This window comes from Stigmatopora nigra, chromosome 12, assembly GCF_051989575.1.
Source record: "Stigmatopora nigra isolate UIUO_SnigA chromosome 12, RoL_Snig_1.1, whole genome shotgun sequence".
Classification (NCBI taxonomy): Eukaryota; Metazoa; Chordata; class Actinopteri; order Syngnathiformes; family Syngnathidae; genus Stigmatopora; species Stigmatopora nigra.
The window spans coordinates 1,154,130-1,166,540 of NC_135519.1; the positions used below are offsets into that span (position 1 = coordinate 1,154,130).

General features: G+C 39.6%; 1 protein-coding gene across 1 annotated transcript in view; it reads right to left on the reverse strand.

Moving 5' to 3' along the window:
- hells (helicase, lymphoid specific) overlaps positions 1–12,411 on the reverse strand; it is a 39,483-nt gene that overhangs the window by 2,817 nt on the left and 24,255 nt on the right. Inside the window, exons 13-22 of the mRNA XM_077729991.1 lie at positions 11,230–11,323; positions 10,975–11,136; positions 9,180–9,322; positions 7,530–7,674; positions 7,086–7,169; positions 3,598–3,717; positions 3,381–3,497; positions 3,026–3,185; positions 1,132–1,228; positions 973–1,049 (exon numbers count right to left, since the gene is read on the reverse strand). Of these exons, the coding sequence (XP_077586117.1) occupies positions 973–1,049; positions 1,132–1,228; positions 3,026–3,185; positions 3,381–3,497; positions 3,598–3,717; positions 7,086–7,169; positions 7,530–7,674; positions 9,180–9,322; positions 10,975–11,136; positions 11,230–11,323 (1,199 nt within the window). The remainder of the gene's footprint in view (positions 1–972; positions 1,050–1,131; positions 1,229–3,025; positions 3,186–3,380; positions 3,498–3,597; positions 3,718–7,085; positions 7,170–7,529; positions 7,675–9,179; positions 9,323–10,974; positions 11,137–11,229; positions 11,324–12,411) is intronic.

Genomic DNA, 12,411 nt, shown 5'->3' on the forward strand with positions numbered 1-12,411 from the left:
GACGTGCTGTTACAATACGCAGCAGAAGGAGCAACACCTCGGTGCCACCGACGTTTTGGAGCTGGACAAAAGTGCGGGAGAAGTGGCAACGCTTCTGACCAACCATTCCATCGTGGGCTAGGATGGAAGAGCTGTCGGCGCTTATCAGCAACGGAGTCGGGGAGTTCTGCCCTGCTGCTGTTTTCTCCAGCTTCTGACTACTGAGGAACTGTGTGGATAAGCTTGGAAGAGCGACTCTGCATATTCTCTTCCTCTGTCACAGTCTGCAGAAGTTCCCCATCTCGTGGAAGACTTCCTATGTGTGGTTCCAGTTTATGTCCAACTTTACAACATCTTTTTGAGCCTGTATCCGTTTTAGCTACCGCAACCAAAATAACGCTGTTTAAGCGGCAGCTGGTGGCCGCGGTAGCTCCGTCCACTCTTGCTTGTTTTGTGTTTTTGCTGCTTTTAGATCTTAATGATTTGATGATTCCATTTACTTTGATTTGCTTTGTAGTTGGTGCTTTTGCTTTGTTGTTCTGTTTAATCACCCTCTTGCTACTGCCACAATGTCATTTCCCAAATACGGGATGAATAAAGTTATCCAATCCAATCTTTTCTCTGTGCCCCCCATAACTCCTTCCCGTTGATTCACTGCCTTCACCTAATAAATACAAACATATGGACAACCACAATGGAAGTACATAAAATTCCCAAGTGGCATATTAAAACTGGTCAGCCGATGAAGATGCTCATATTCCATTTGTCCATGTATAAGCAGTGGAAAGGGATATTTATTATATTAAATTTAAAACAATAAATAAAGTATGACATACAATTAAAGCTATGTGCATTTGAGAGGATTTTTCATAACAGCTTGATTAAGTGAGTTTTGACTGTCTTCTGATTATCAGAAAAATTATATGAAGACAAGCATTTTACAATAAAATCCCGGATAGTAACCTCTCCAATTCTGGAAAACCTGTTACTCACCTAGCAAATCACTTCGGTCCAATAAAAACTCCAGGTCTGCATCACTGATCACCTTCCCGCCAGATGCTTTCACCTCCCTGAAAGGACAATAGTAACAACAATCATGACTAATAATTGTCTAAATAGTATAAAATTGTTAAAGTATAGGACAACACTTGCTTCTCAGTGCTTCTAGCCTGGAGTAGTTCCATCAGCTCATCCAGATCAAGGCAACTTTTAGCTTGCTTCAACTCAGCTCTGCTACCTTTGAACTTATCTGCAAAATTTTTTTAAAAAATATTAAAAAGGGTTTATTTGCCACCATTTTTGATTCGGGTGCTTGTAAAATTTTAATTTGGCTCAATTTGTTATTTTGAGAAAATGCAGAGAGGGCTGTAGTAACAGCTGTTATTAACTTCTGTGTTGTAGCAAACTACCATCTGCATTTGAACAAGTACCCCAAAAGAAAAGCATCTTCAGGATATAAAGGCCATACGTTTTAATAAAATGTCTAATTTCAATTTTTTTCTCAGTCTTAAGTCAATTCAAGCCAGAGGTGAGATCTAAAGCCCGAGCCCGATCCAACCCAAAACTCGGGTCCGGCTCGGGCTTTAGATTTTAGGCCAATTCCTTCTTGTGATGATTTGGTATCCATAGCAGCAGAATGCCAAATTACAAGTCCGTAACTAACACTTATTTAGGTCTTTTGCGGAGTAAACACACCTTATGGAGAAGCATTACCAATTTTGTCATGCGTAGTTTCTGGGTGTGATGACAAGTAGACTTATGTTGTTGATGATGACGAGAGGGCTTATGTCCGATTATAGAATTATATGATACTATTATATACGTGCACATTTAATCATTTTTGAATAATAGTTTCTTCAATTTGGGACTGGGGCAAGCTCAATGTCACTCTCCAGGACAGAGACTTAACATTTCACATAGTCCTCGCCCCCAGGACTGATTACTGGAAGATATGACTGACCCTCTCCCCAGATGCAAGTTCGTAATGCAGACGTGTGAACCTCTGGGATTACCTCGCATATTGTCTTAAATTGTGATGCTCGTTTCGCTTGATATGGAATTGTCGTGCCGAATGTAGGATTGTTTGTTTAATTTCCAATGGAGTTGTTTTCGAGTTCCGACCTTAATTGTTATTAATACCTGATATGCGATTATTGTTGCAGGTGTTTTTTTTTTTGCTTATGCAATTGGATCCAATCAATAACCTTGTAATTGTTTTGATTAGAGGCCTCAAATAGGCAGGAGAAAATGCCGCTCGCCAGAATCATTTGTGACGAGGACGAAGTCAGAATGGATTCTCTCTTGCAAGTAACACCAGAAATGTGAAATTAATTGATGTCCAATTAATATATGTCTTCCTTGTATTGTTTTATAATTATATTAAAGTATAATTATTAATGAAACTAACGGTTTGTTTTTTGTTAAATTCCATTAGAGAAAGTGTTTTCTTAGGTCAACTACTTACATAAGTTTCTTTGTGTAGCATTTTCTTTAAACTGGATGACTTAGGTCAAACATTTTGGTTAACCTTCAACAACCTTCTAACAGTACTTTGCTGTCGCCCTGGCCCATTCCGCCAGGCAGAACAGGTGGAATTAAGTCAGGTTGGTCAGCCACCTTGGTTTCACACACCCTTTCGAATTTGCCCTCAGAATTTCGATGGGAATTGCCTACATGCTAGTGGTGAGTCATTTATTTAAGAGTTACTACCATACCATTAGTATGTAAATCACGTGAATTTAAACAATTTGGGAATACAATAGTGGGGGTTGCGGGAGGCTAATCCAGCTGACTTCGGGTAGACTGGCCGCCGGTCAGCGGTACGGCAAGATACAAACCATAGGCAGTCACAATCAAACCGCCACTAGCATGAATCGAGCGCACACCTGGCCGCACCGAAGTCAGGCGAGTGAACCTCTTGACCACAAGGCAGCTATACTCAAGATGTATTTAAACCAATTTGGAGCTTAAATTGTTTTATAGGAACTATTTGTGATAACAATTGCGACACAAAAATGATCGTTTTCCCAATGAAAAGTTGACTAACTCTTATGGATGACCATCTGTTCCAGCTTTCTCTTTGCCGAGGCTCTTTCCAAAATCTTTTGGTCGATGGTGTTTGCTGTGACTAGACGATACACGACCACTGGTTTAGTTTGCCCAATGCGATGACAGCGGTCTTGGGCCTGCAGGTCTGCCTGCGGGTTCTGGAAATAAGTCATGTCAAAATACATACTCAAATGCCACAGTTGTAAACAGTTCGGCTCTTTGACGCCTAGATGTCAAACTGATATAAATTCTATTGTGAACTATATATTACAAATGCGAATGACAAGTATATGAGGTCATTTCAATGCGCCACAATACATTTACACAAATGCAGACTCCTCTTGTTAACCTACCCAATCACTGTCAAAAATAATGACAGTGTCAGCAGCTGTCAGGTTGATCCCAAGCCCTCCAGCTCTGGTGCTGAGTAGGAAAATGAAAACTTCTGGGTGTTTGGAAAACTTGGTCATCTGGAAAATACACAATAATGATGTCGGCTGTATTTAAATATTCTAAATCCATTTTAAACCAGTTCATTCACACATTCACTATGCTGTCATTTTGACTCACATTTTCTTCTCTCTCAAGATATGACATGCTTCCATCCAATCTGCTGTAGTGGAAACCACGCAGATAGCAGTAATCTGATACAAGGTCCAAAATGGAAGTCATCTGACTGAAGAGGAGTACCTGAAACAAAAGTCACCTTTTTATGCTTGAAGACAGGCATTAACAACAGCAAATATGAAGCACTGCAGTTCATTGAGCATAATATGTTGCTAAAACCTGATGAATTGGGGTTATTAAACAAGATTAAACATCAGTGTGAAATGCACAGCCCACCACAAGTTCCAATCCACGGCACAGAGATCGATACTTGCATAGCAGATTTGACTTTATTTGTACGGTACACAAAGTCTCTTGTTTTGAAGCTTTGACAGCCGACATTAAATTGATAGTCAGAACTCTTGAGCGCATTGAGGATGTGCAGACATTGGTGAGAGATCAACGATAACTTCCATAACCGCCTCACTCAGAATTAGATTTCTGTACAGGCAGAGTATGTTATTACCACATGGAATTTGTTTCAAGTATGCAAACTCACTCTACTCTAACAACAAACAATGCACAATCACAATAGTACATTGAGAATGCAAATACGATGTGCAATGACAGTTGTGCAAGTAATGAGTCAACAATATAAAGATATTTGAAGGGCACAAATTATGACAAACGTTTATGTTAATGAACAACATTAAGGTGTTTTTCGGAAGACGCCAATTTCGGATGGTGAACAACTAAGTGTGAGCGCTGGTGGCAAAGGGAAAGCAGCACTGCTCTGTCATGAACGGTCGCTGCAACGTGCAGAGACACAGTCTGGGAGGAGAAACCAGCTGCTATATCCCGGACCTCTTCACCACACTGGTGGACCTCACGAGAATTTATTTTTATTTATTCACAGCATACAGATCGCCACAACATGCGTGCATCTCAAGAGGGGAAGTGTGGTAACTTCCCATGTCCCACTTTTAACCACTTCTTATACTTCAGATAAAAACCTGCGATGTAGTTTAGCCACGAAGTGAAGTATCACAGTACATATATAAATATGTATATACCGTGCTGTTAAAAAAATATTTGCTTCCTTCCCGATTTGTGTTTTTTTGCAAATTATCACACAAAGTTTCAGATCAAGCCAATTTTTGTATGACACAGTCTATTGGATCGTATTCGATGGACTATCTCACGTTGAAGTCATCTCCAAAAGGACCGACAGAGAGAAATAATTCCAAATTGTCTGTCGGGTTCCTTTCATTGCTTTCACTGCACTGCTTCCAGAATCAGATGTCAGCCATTATTTGTTGGCACGGTCAGAAATCTACCTACGTGCCTTCACAATCAGTTCTGCAAGCTTCTAACAACCGGGAACAGAAATTTTCAGCCCTAGATCAAGTAAAAACATATTCCAGAACTACGACAGGACAGGCTCGAATTCCATTATTATCTTTGATGGAAATAGAAATGAAAGAGGAAAGAACAGAGGATGGATTTTGTGTACAAATTAAACAGATTTATGATGAGTAAAATGTGGCTGTTGAAATTCATCACATCGATCAGTTATTTCACTGCAGATCCAGCTGGTAGTCTTTGGATTTGAGTCTTGGGCTCTTTTTCATTTGCGGCGCCTTGTGGAAAATTCTAGTCTCTCTCGTCTGTGTACTTTTTTGGATTACTTACTCTAGTAGAGGGCGTGTCGTATGTGCTTTTCTTCACCTGTAATCTGGTGAGTGCTGCTGTGAAGGATTTCTTTGGTGTTTGTTAACCCATTCCTTGGCATAGGCAGCAACCTCTTTGACAGATTTTTTCGGTCACTCTTCTAGGGGCAGCTTTAGGAATTAGGGTCCATTCTGCGACACAGAACCCTCTTAGAGGTTCTCAGGAGCTGCACCTCGTTTTATAATGTCTGCAACATTGATGTCTACTTGGATGCACTACCAGTCATCTGTCGATGTGGTCTTCTGAATTTCTCCAACTTTGTTCGCAAAAATAGTTTCATATTCCCAACTGTCTCTTTGGATTGCTCCAAACACTGTCCAGCAAGTGGAGCCATTTCTCAATCCCCATTTGACTGTGCTTTTCAATGTACCTTCTGAGGCCAACTGCATAGACCAGGGGTGTTAAACCAGTCCTCAAAGGGCCGCAGTGCGTGCAAGTTTTCCTTCCAACTCAACAAGAGGATACCTTTTGCAAGTGTTAACAGTTCATTAAAGTCAGGTGCTACTTATTTTAGAGTACACCTGATTGGTCAAAATGTCGGCACTGGATCGGTTGGAACAAAGACCAGGACCCACTGCGGCCCTCGGCGGAATCGGTTTGACACGTGGCGTAGACAGTACCACTAATTTCAGCTTTTATCGGTTCTCCCTACTAGTCAAGTGGTGTGAGTTTTGCTCTGGACATGACAAGTCGGACTTCGATGACCGTTGCCGTCTTCCATCCCAGAATGTCACTCTCCACTGTTTCGGGTAACCTGGCTGAGGCGGATGTGTTCTTCAAATAGCTGGATTGCTTCTTCCCTCAACTTTTCTCACATGTCTTAGGTTGTGCTGGTTTTCAGGCTCTTGGAAACCTCCCCTGACGAGAATGACACCCTTCTGTTTAGCAGTGACAGGACCTATTGGGTCATAGAGGCTAGCTACTTGGCTTAGCAGTTGTCTTCTGGTTAGTGGCTTGGGAGTGTTTTCTCTCAGCGTTTTCTCTAGTGTAGAAACATTTATGCCACAATTACGTGCTGTTCATTTTGCATATCAAGAAACGTCAATACTTAGGAGGCATTTTCAACGGCCACTCAAAAAAAGTAGGCACTAAAACTCCCTCAGCTGCTAAACACTTTAGTCACTCTTTGTTCCTGACTATTTGTGCCTTCTTATTTGTGTGTACTTTATGGTGAAACTTTAAATCTCATTGTACTTGTATAATCACAAAAAAAGGCATTCAATTCAATAATTGATGGCATGCTAAAGTGATTAGTAACGTACCACAATGTAGCGGTTTCTCTTCTATTTTGTGGGTCTGCCTTTTAGCAAATTTTGGTGTTAATGACCAATAAACATTCAATGAAAATAACTTCTAGTCTAATATGCAATAAATGAGCTAAGTGTAAATAATCATGAGTGGCGAGAGCACGCACACAGCGATAAATCGCGGCAGTAAAAAAATTACGCCCCACATTTTTATCTACTGTGAGATAAATGATTTCTTACATATTGTGACAGTCTTGCGTGTTGGAAATATGAGATTAACTGCAAACTTTTTCATTTATGCCAGTGGTAAAACACTTCCATAAGCTTTACTTTGTAAAAATGTGAACTTGCATTTTCTTCAGGTTAGTTGTAAAAGACCACCATTGGTTCATTGCAAATTAAAATGGTTAGTCCATTGTCTTTCACCATTGGCCACAACGCTAATGCGGAAAATGTGATTAAGTTTACAGGAAAACTAACAGGTGGAACACACTTGCAACAAAAACCACCAACTCCACCCTTTTTTATTTATACCTTATGTCCTCGATCCTTGAGTGCAGGCAGGAGTCGGTCCAGTATAAGAAATTTCCCGGAAGACTTGACGAGGTGCTCATCAATCTGCATTAAGAAATAGGCAGAGATATGTTGAATGTATCACAATAATACACTTTTCGTACAGCAGTTTTTTTTCGGCACACTTCATGTATCTTTCATATAGTTAGGTCAAATCAAAATGAGTTTAAAGAACCCGTGTGGGGCGATCGATTGGTTGCACCAAATTAGAATACTTTTTCAGATTTGAAACTGGTAACATTTGACGAGGTATATTGGTAGTTTTTCTGCATTGATCATAGCACACAGCTTATTACAAAATTGGGCCATTAGCAATTACTCTAATTTTTTCGACTTCTGAATCAACATCTAAGCACATTTGAGTTATAAGAAATAAAATTTGATCTAAATATGAATAAATGCTACCTTAAATTCTTGTGTGGCTGCATCCAGTGGGTATTCTACAAGGTAGGGATGATTACAGCATCGTTTTAGCAACATAAGGATATTCTGCATCTTCAGGTTGATCTGAGCATCACGAGGGCAGTGAATATCCAGCATTGCAGAAGGACTGAAATTAGAGAATTTGGTAACAATTTAACATTCTATTGTGAAACTGGTTATTTTTAACATCTGAATAAATTGCAGCAAGGCCAAGCTGACATGACAAAAATAGTTATCAGGATACAAAATAAAATAGTTGATATTTTATGTTTATCAAATTTGAAACTCCTGTGAAAAATAAACTACTTTACTTGCTATTCAATTATGGAAATTATTACATTCCAATGCAAAAAAGAGAATTAAAAAAATGTTTTTTTTAAAAAAGCACACACACACACCCCTATAAATCCCATTTGAGGAAGGATTATAGATTCATCTATTATAGTTATTAGCACCTGTTTTGTTCAATAGCTCCCAAGCCATTCGAAATTGACAAAATTTACAGTAAAGATAGGCAATTACCTTCTGTTTAACGAACAGTTATTCAACAAACCACTCCCATTTATTAATTATTCTTTTATTACTGTTATTAGCACCAAATATCTTCAATATCTCCCAGGCAATTTAAGTTATTGCACTAAATTTTGAGAAAATATAGGTAATTACCTTCTGTTTTAACCAAAACATTTTATTTTTTCAATAACTTTCCATTTATTAATTATTAATTTATTACTATTATTAGAACCTAATACAGAGCTGCCAAACACCGAAAATCATATTTCAGAATGGGTAAAGAGAATTCTCAGATTTCGGTAGATTTTTTCCAAGTGGCGTTTAAGAGCAAAAGTACTAATTTTTAGGTCGTTTTTTATTATAATAATTTTGTCAAAAAAGAGCGGCAAACAATACACGACTATTACTTTATTACACAAAATTTTGCATTTGCATGTCCATCTTTACCAAGAACATGGCCTCAAGTTTGCTTGGTCCCATTGACATGCTGATCTTCTTCAAAGCACTGAAAACACACTCATTTGGTATTGCTGTGGGGAAGTATGCCCAGTGCAATCAATCTTTGTTATGTTAGCATATTTGAAATTTCCAGAGTGGTCTTGTATTTCTCCTACAAGTTCATATTGCACATTTGGCTTTCTCCTGTACTGTAATGTCTCTTAGCTCCTCAATTTGCAGGCAGCTGAATTCTTGTTCCAAGGCATCAACCTCACAGTCAGGCCTCATGCATGGGAATCTGTTGATGAAGTACCTTACACTTGTGAAGGAACTTTTTTTCGATGTTGAGATCAGCTACCTCTGCATGTATGAGCAATTCGTCCTTCATTGCAGATTTTTCTTTTAGATATTTCACTGCAGTTTTAAAATGCCTTTGCATAGTTAAAACAAACATCCAAGTGGTTGAAAGAGGAGGAAGTAAATCCCAAAGAACAATTTTGTCAAGCAGGTTGGATAGAATTAGAGGCACCATCACCATAACATGGCACAATTGATGAATCCCAAATCTAAGCATTAGTTTTTGCTCCATTACTATTTAAATTGGGATTACATTTTCACTTCTTTGGTACACCCTGAAGTGACAGTGGGAGTTTTAAGTGCTGTAGTATGGGGGTTTCCTACCTCTGCTCTTGGTCTTTTTGGACCTTATCCAGATATTTCTTCAGGCCTATTGGAGTATCATCCTTTGCTTCACTGTAGTCTACTATCTTTCGACTAAGACGCTTCGGTCTGCCATTTGGCATCAATTGCACAGGTGCTTCACTCTGAAATAAAGAGATAATATTACATCCTTTCCTTTATATTTACGGTTATCATTGACAACCAGCAGTGGATTATTTTAAAAAAGCTAATGCTGCCAATACATCTGTTGGGTTTATTCTGTATTACTATTATACATATATGTGTAGTAATTCATTTCTTTGTTAAAACATTCTTCCTATTGTGTTCGAGGTCATAAACAGCCATCTGGTCCACTCTCACGTGGACTTCTTATCCAAGGATTGTTTATCCTACATCTCACCCTGTATCGGGCTCTGAGGGCTGTTGATAGGGAGGCAGTCACTCGTATAGTGTGCATACCTCGTGACGCACTTCGGGCGTCTTTATGTAATTGTTATATGATTGTTAGGTCAAATGACGGCGTGATTGTTTTAATCCAAATGAGGGTTGGTTTTAGTTTCCTGTTCTGTTATTGTTAAAATACCTTGATAGTTATTATAGTTACAGAAGTTGTTTTTGCTCACGCATGTTGAATTAATCAAGAACCTTGTAATTGTTTTGAATTATGGCCTTAAAGCCGTACGCAAATTACTGTTCGAGAGGATACGTCAAGACAAGGGGGAAGTCTGGTTGCTTTGCTGTATCTTCCCTTAAGGTCCTTATCCATGATGCAATCTATTTTATTAAATGTCAATAATTGAATAAGATGTCTGCCTGCAGTGATTGATAATTACACCAGAAGGGTAATTATTCATGAACCAATCAACATCCTTGACTATTTTTTTGAATTCTACAAACTATTCTTCAGCTTTCCTATCTTGAGTTTACATCTTTGCACCTGGCTACTCAGGGAGGGTTGTCCTGGCACTATAAAATAAAACATCTATCTATCCATTCATATTCTCCCGCTCATTTCATCCAGCTGGAGAATCCCAAGGCGTCCAGGCTAGCCGGGATTTTAACGGCTTGAAAAAAACGGCGGAAACCTAACCCTAACCCCATACACACACACAGCCACCCACCCACCTACCCACCCAGCCACCCACCCACAGATTTGGACCTTCCCATGTGGAGTTTGCATGTTCTCACTGGGCAAATGTGTTTTTTTTTCCTAGCTCCCACAAACGTATGGTTTATGGTATGGTGATTTAACTCTGAAATTTGCCTGTGTGATAGCAATTCTGGTTGTCCCTCGCCTGTTGACCAGGTTGGCTGCGATATGCTCCAGCACAACTGCACCCCTTATTAGGATAAGCAGCATGGAAAATATAAGATTGAAAATAGCAAATCCATTCAAAAATTAATTAAAATAGACAAAGAAGATTGTAAATTGTAATTTGATGGCGCTCAAGAGGTGATGCGATGTTTCCATCGTGGCGGAGTTCCAACAAGTCTAAATATGTCAGTTAAGAGGTCTTGCCTGAGATGGCGGACCTGTGGAGAAGCACTATACAATTACGTCATACGCAGCTGAGGGTATGATGACTACTAGACTTTTTGTCAAGTCAATGATGACGACAATGCTTATGTCTGATAAAATAACTAAGACCGAACAAGAATGAAAAATCCCAAACTATCATAGCCTTGTTTTAGACAAAGGCTTTATCGATTTCAGTCATGTGAGGACGACATACAGTTTTGTCTGATTTCTCAGACATTGCAGAATGTTTGTGTGTGTGGTAACAGGACACAATACCTTATGATGACCAAGCACTTGTGCGATGGTATTATTCACCACGGCAGTGTAAAAAATCTCCTGTTTGGCAGTCAGAGGGGCATAAACAATGATCTCTTTTTTTGGAGGAATCTCGAGTGTTACATCAGTCTTCAGTCTCCTCAACAGGAAGGGAGTCAGAATCTAAGAAACAGAAAGAATAGTCTAACTCAACAGGCGGGATCACAGCACAAAAGACTGTCAGATAAATACAATTGCACGTGTTTGGAGACAGACCTGGTGCAATGTGGTCAGGATGTTCCGTTCGCGCTCACTGGCCAACACGCTTTCTGCCTCACTGAGCATGTCAATGTCAAACCAAGATTGAAAGCTATAGGGGATAACCGAAATGTTATTTATTAGTGCTATGAGAGTGATTTTAGAGATGATCGTCGGCGAACACAGCTTCACGAAGAGTAGCAGGCAGCGCCGGGCTAGTTACGCTACGATTTGCGAATGGATTGTGGCCGCCTGGGCGAACGTGTCTGCTTGCACGGTTGTTCGAGCTTTTGCCAAAGCCTGCATCATTTATAAGGAGCTTCTTGGCAATGACGGTGAGAACGAAGAGAGGGGACCCGAAATTTTGGAAGACTCAATTGGGCAATTGTTTAATTCGGACATAGAAAATGAGGACTTTGATAGCTTTGTGGGTGATGATGCGAGTACATTGTAAAATGGCAAAATAAAGTACAACTGAACATAGTCTTGCTTCCATTACCTTTTTATAAACATGTTTTTAGCGTGTGGGTGTAGCGTGCATTTGGGGCATGTAGCACCAATTCCTGACTGGACGATTCGTCGAAATCGGTTTCGCCGACGGGATAGTTCGCCGAGGGGGCGTTTGGCCGATCAGATAGTTAGCCGACCGGCCAGCACCCGATGGATCTTGTGTAAATTTTCTGGAGTAAGATTCCTGGATTTACAGTACTTACTGTTATAACTATTTTTTTCTTCTGTCACGTACTGTTCTAGGTGTGTTTGGCCGTGAATAAATTCCCTTGTTATCCTAAATAAATGTTATCTGCAAGGGCCGTAAATGGCCCGCGGGCCGAGTTTGAAAAACATGTACAAACACACGACCGGGGGCGGGGCGAGCGCGTCGGCACAATGTCACTTTTTATTAAATATCTAAATGTTATATTTCAAATTTTTCCTCTTTCCCCTTTTATTTTTAATTGAAAATAAAATAAAAATTAAAACGCAATATTTACTCTCTTTTTAAAATAAAAAACTAAAAGTTAAAACATATGATAGATTTAAAGTTGTAAAATTGTGTTGTAGGGGCAGGCGATGGGCCGTGTGGTCAGTAATATGGACGTTGGCGTGTTAGTTGGTCGATGTGCACCAAAACAGATATTGGGTAAATGCAACGCTCAGCAATACCCGAGGAATTCAACGAGAATTGCTGCTACCCCGCAT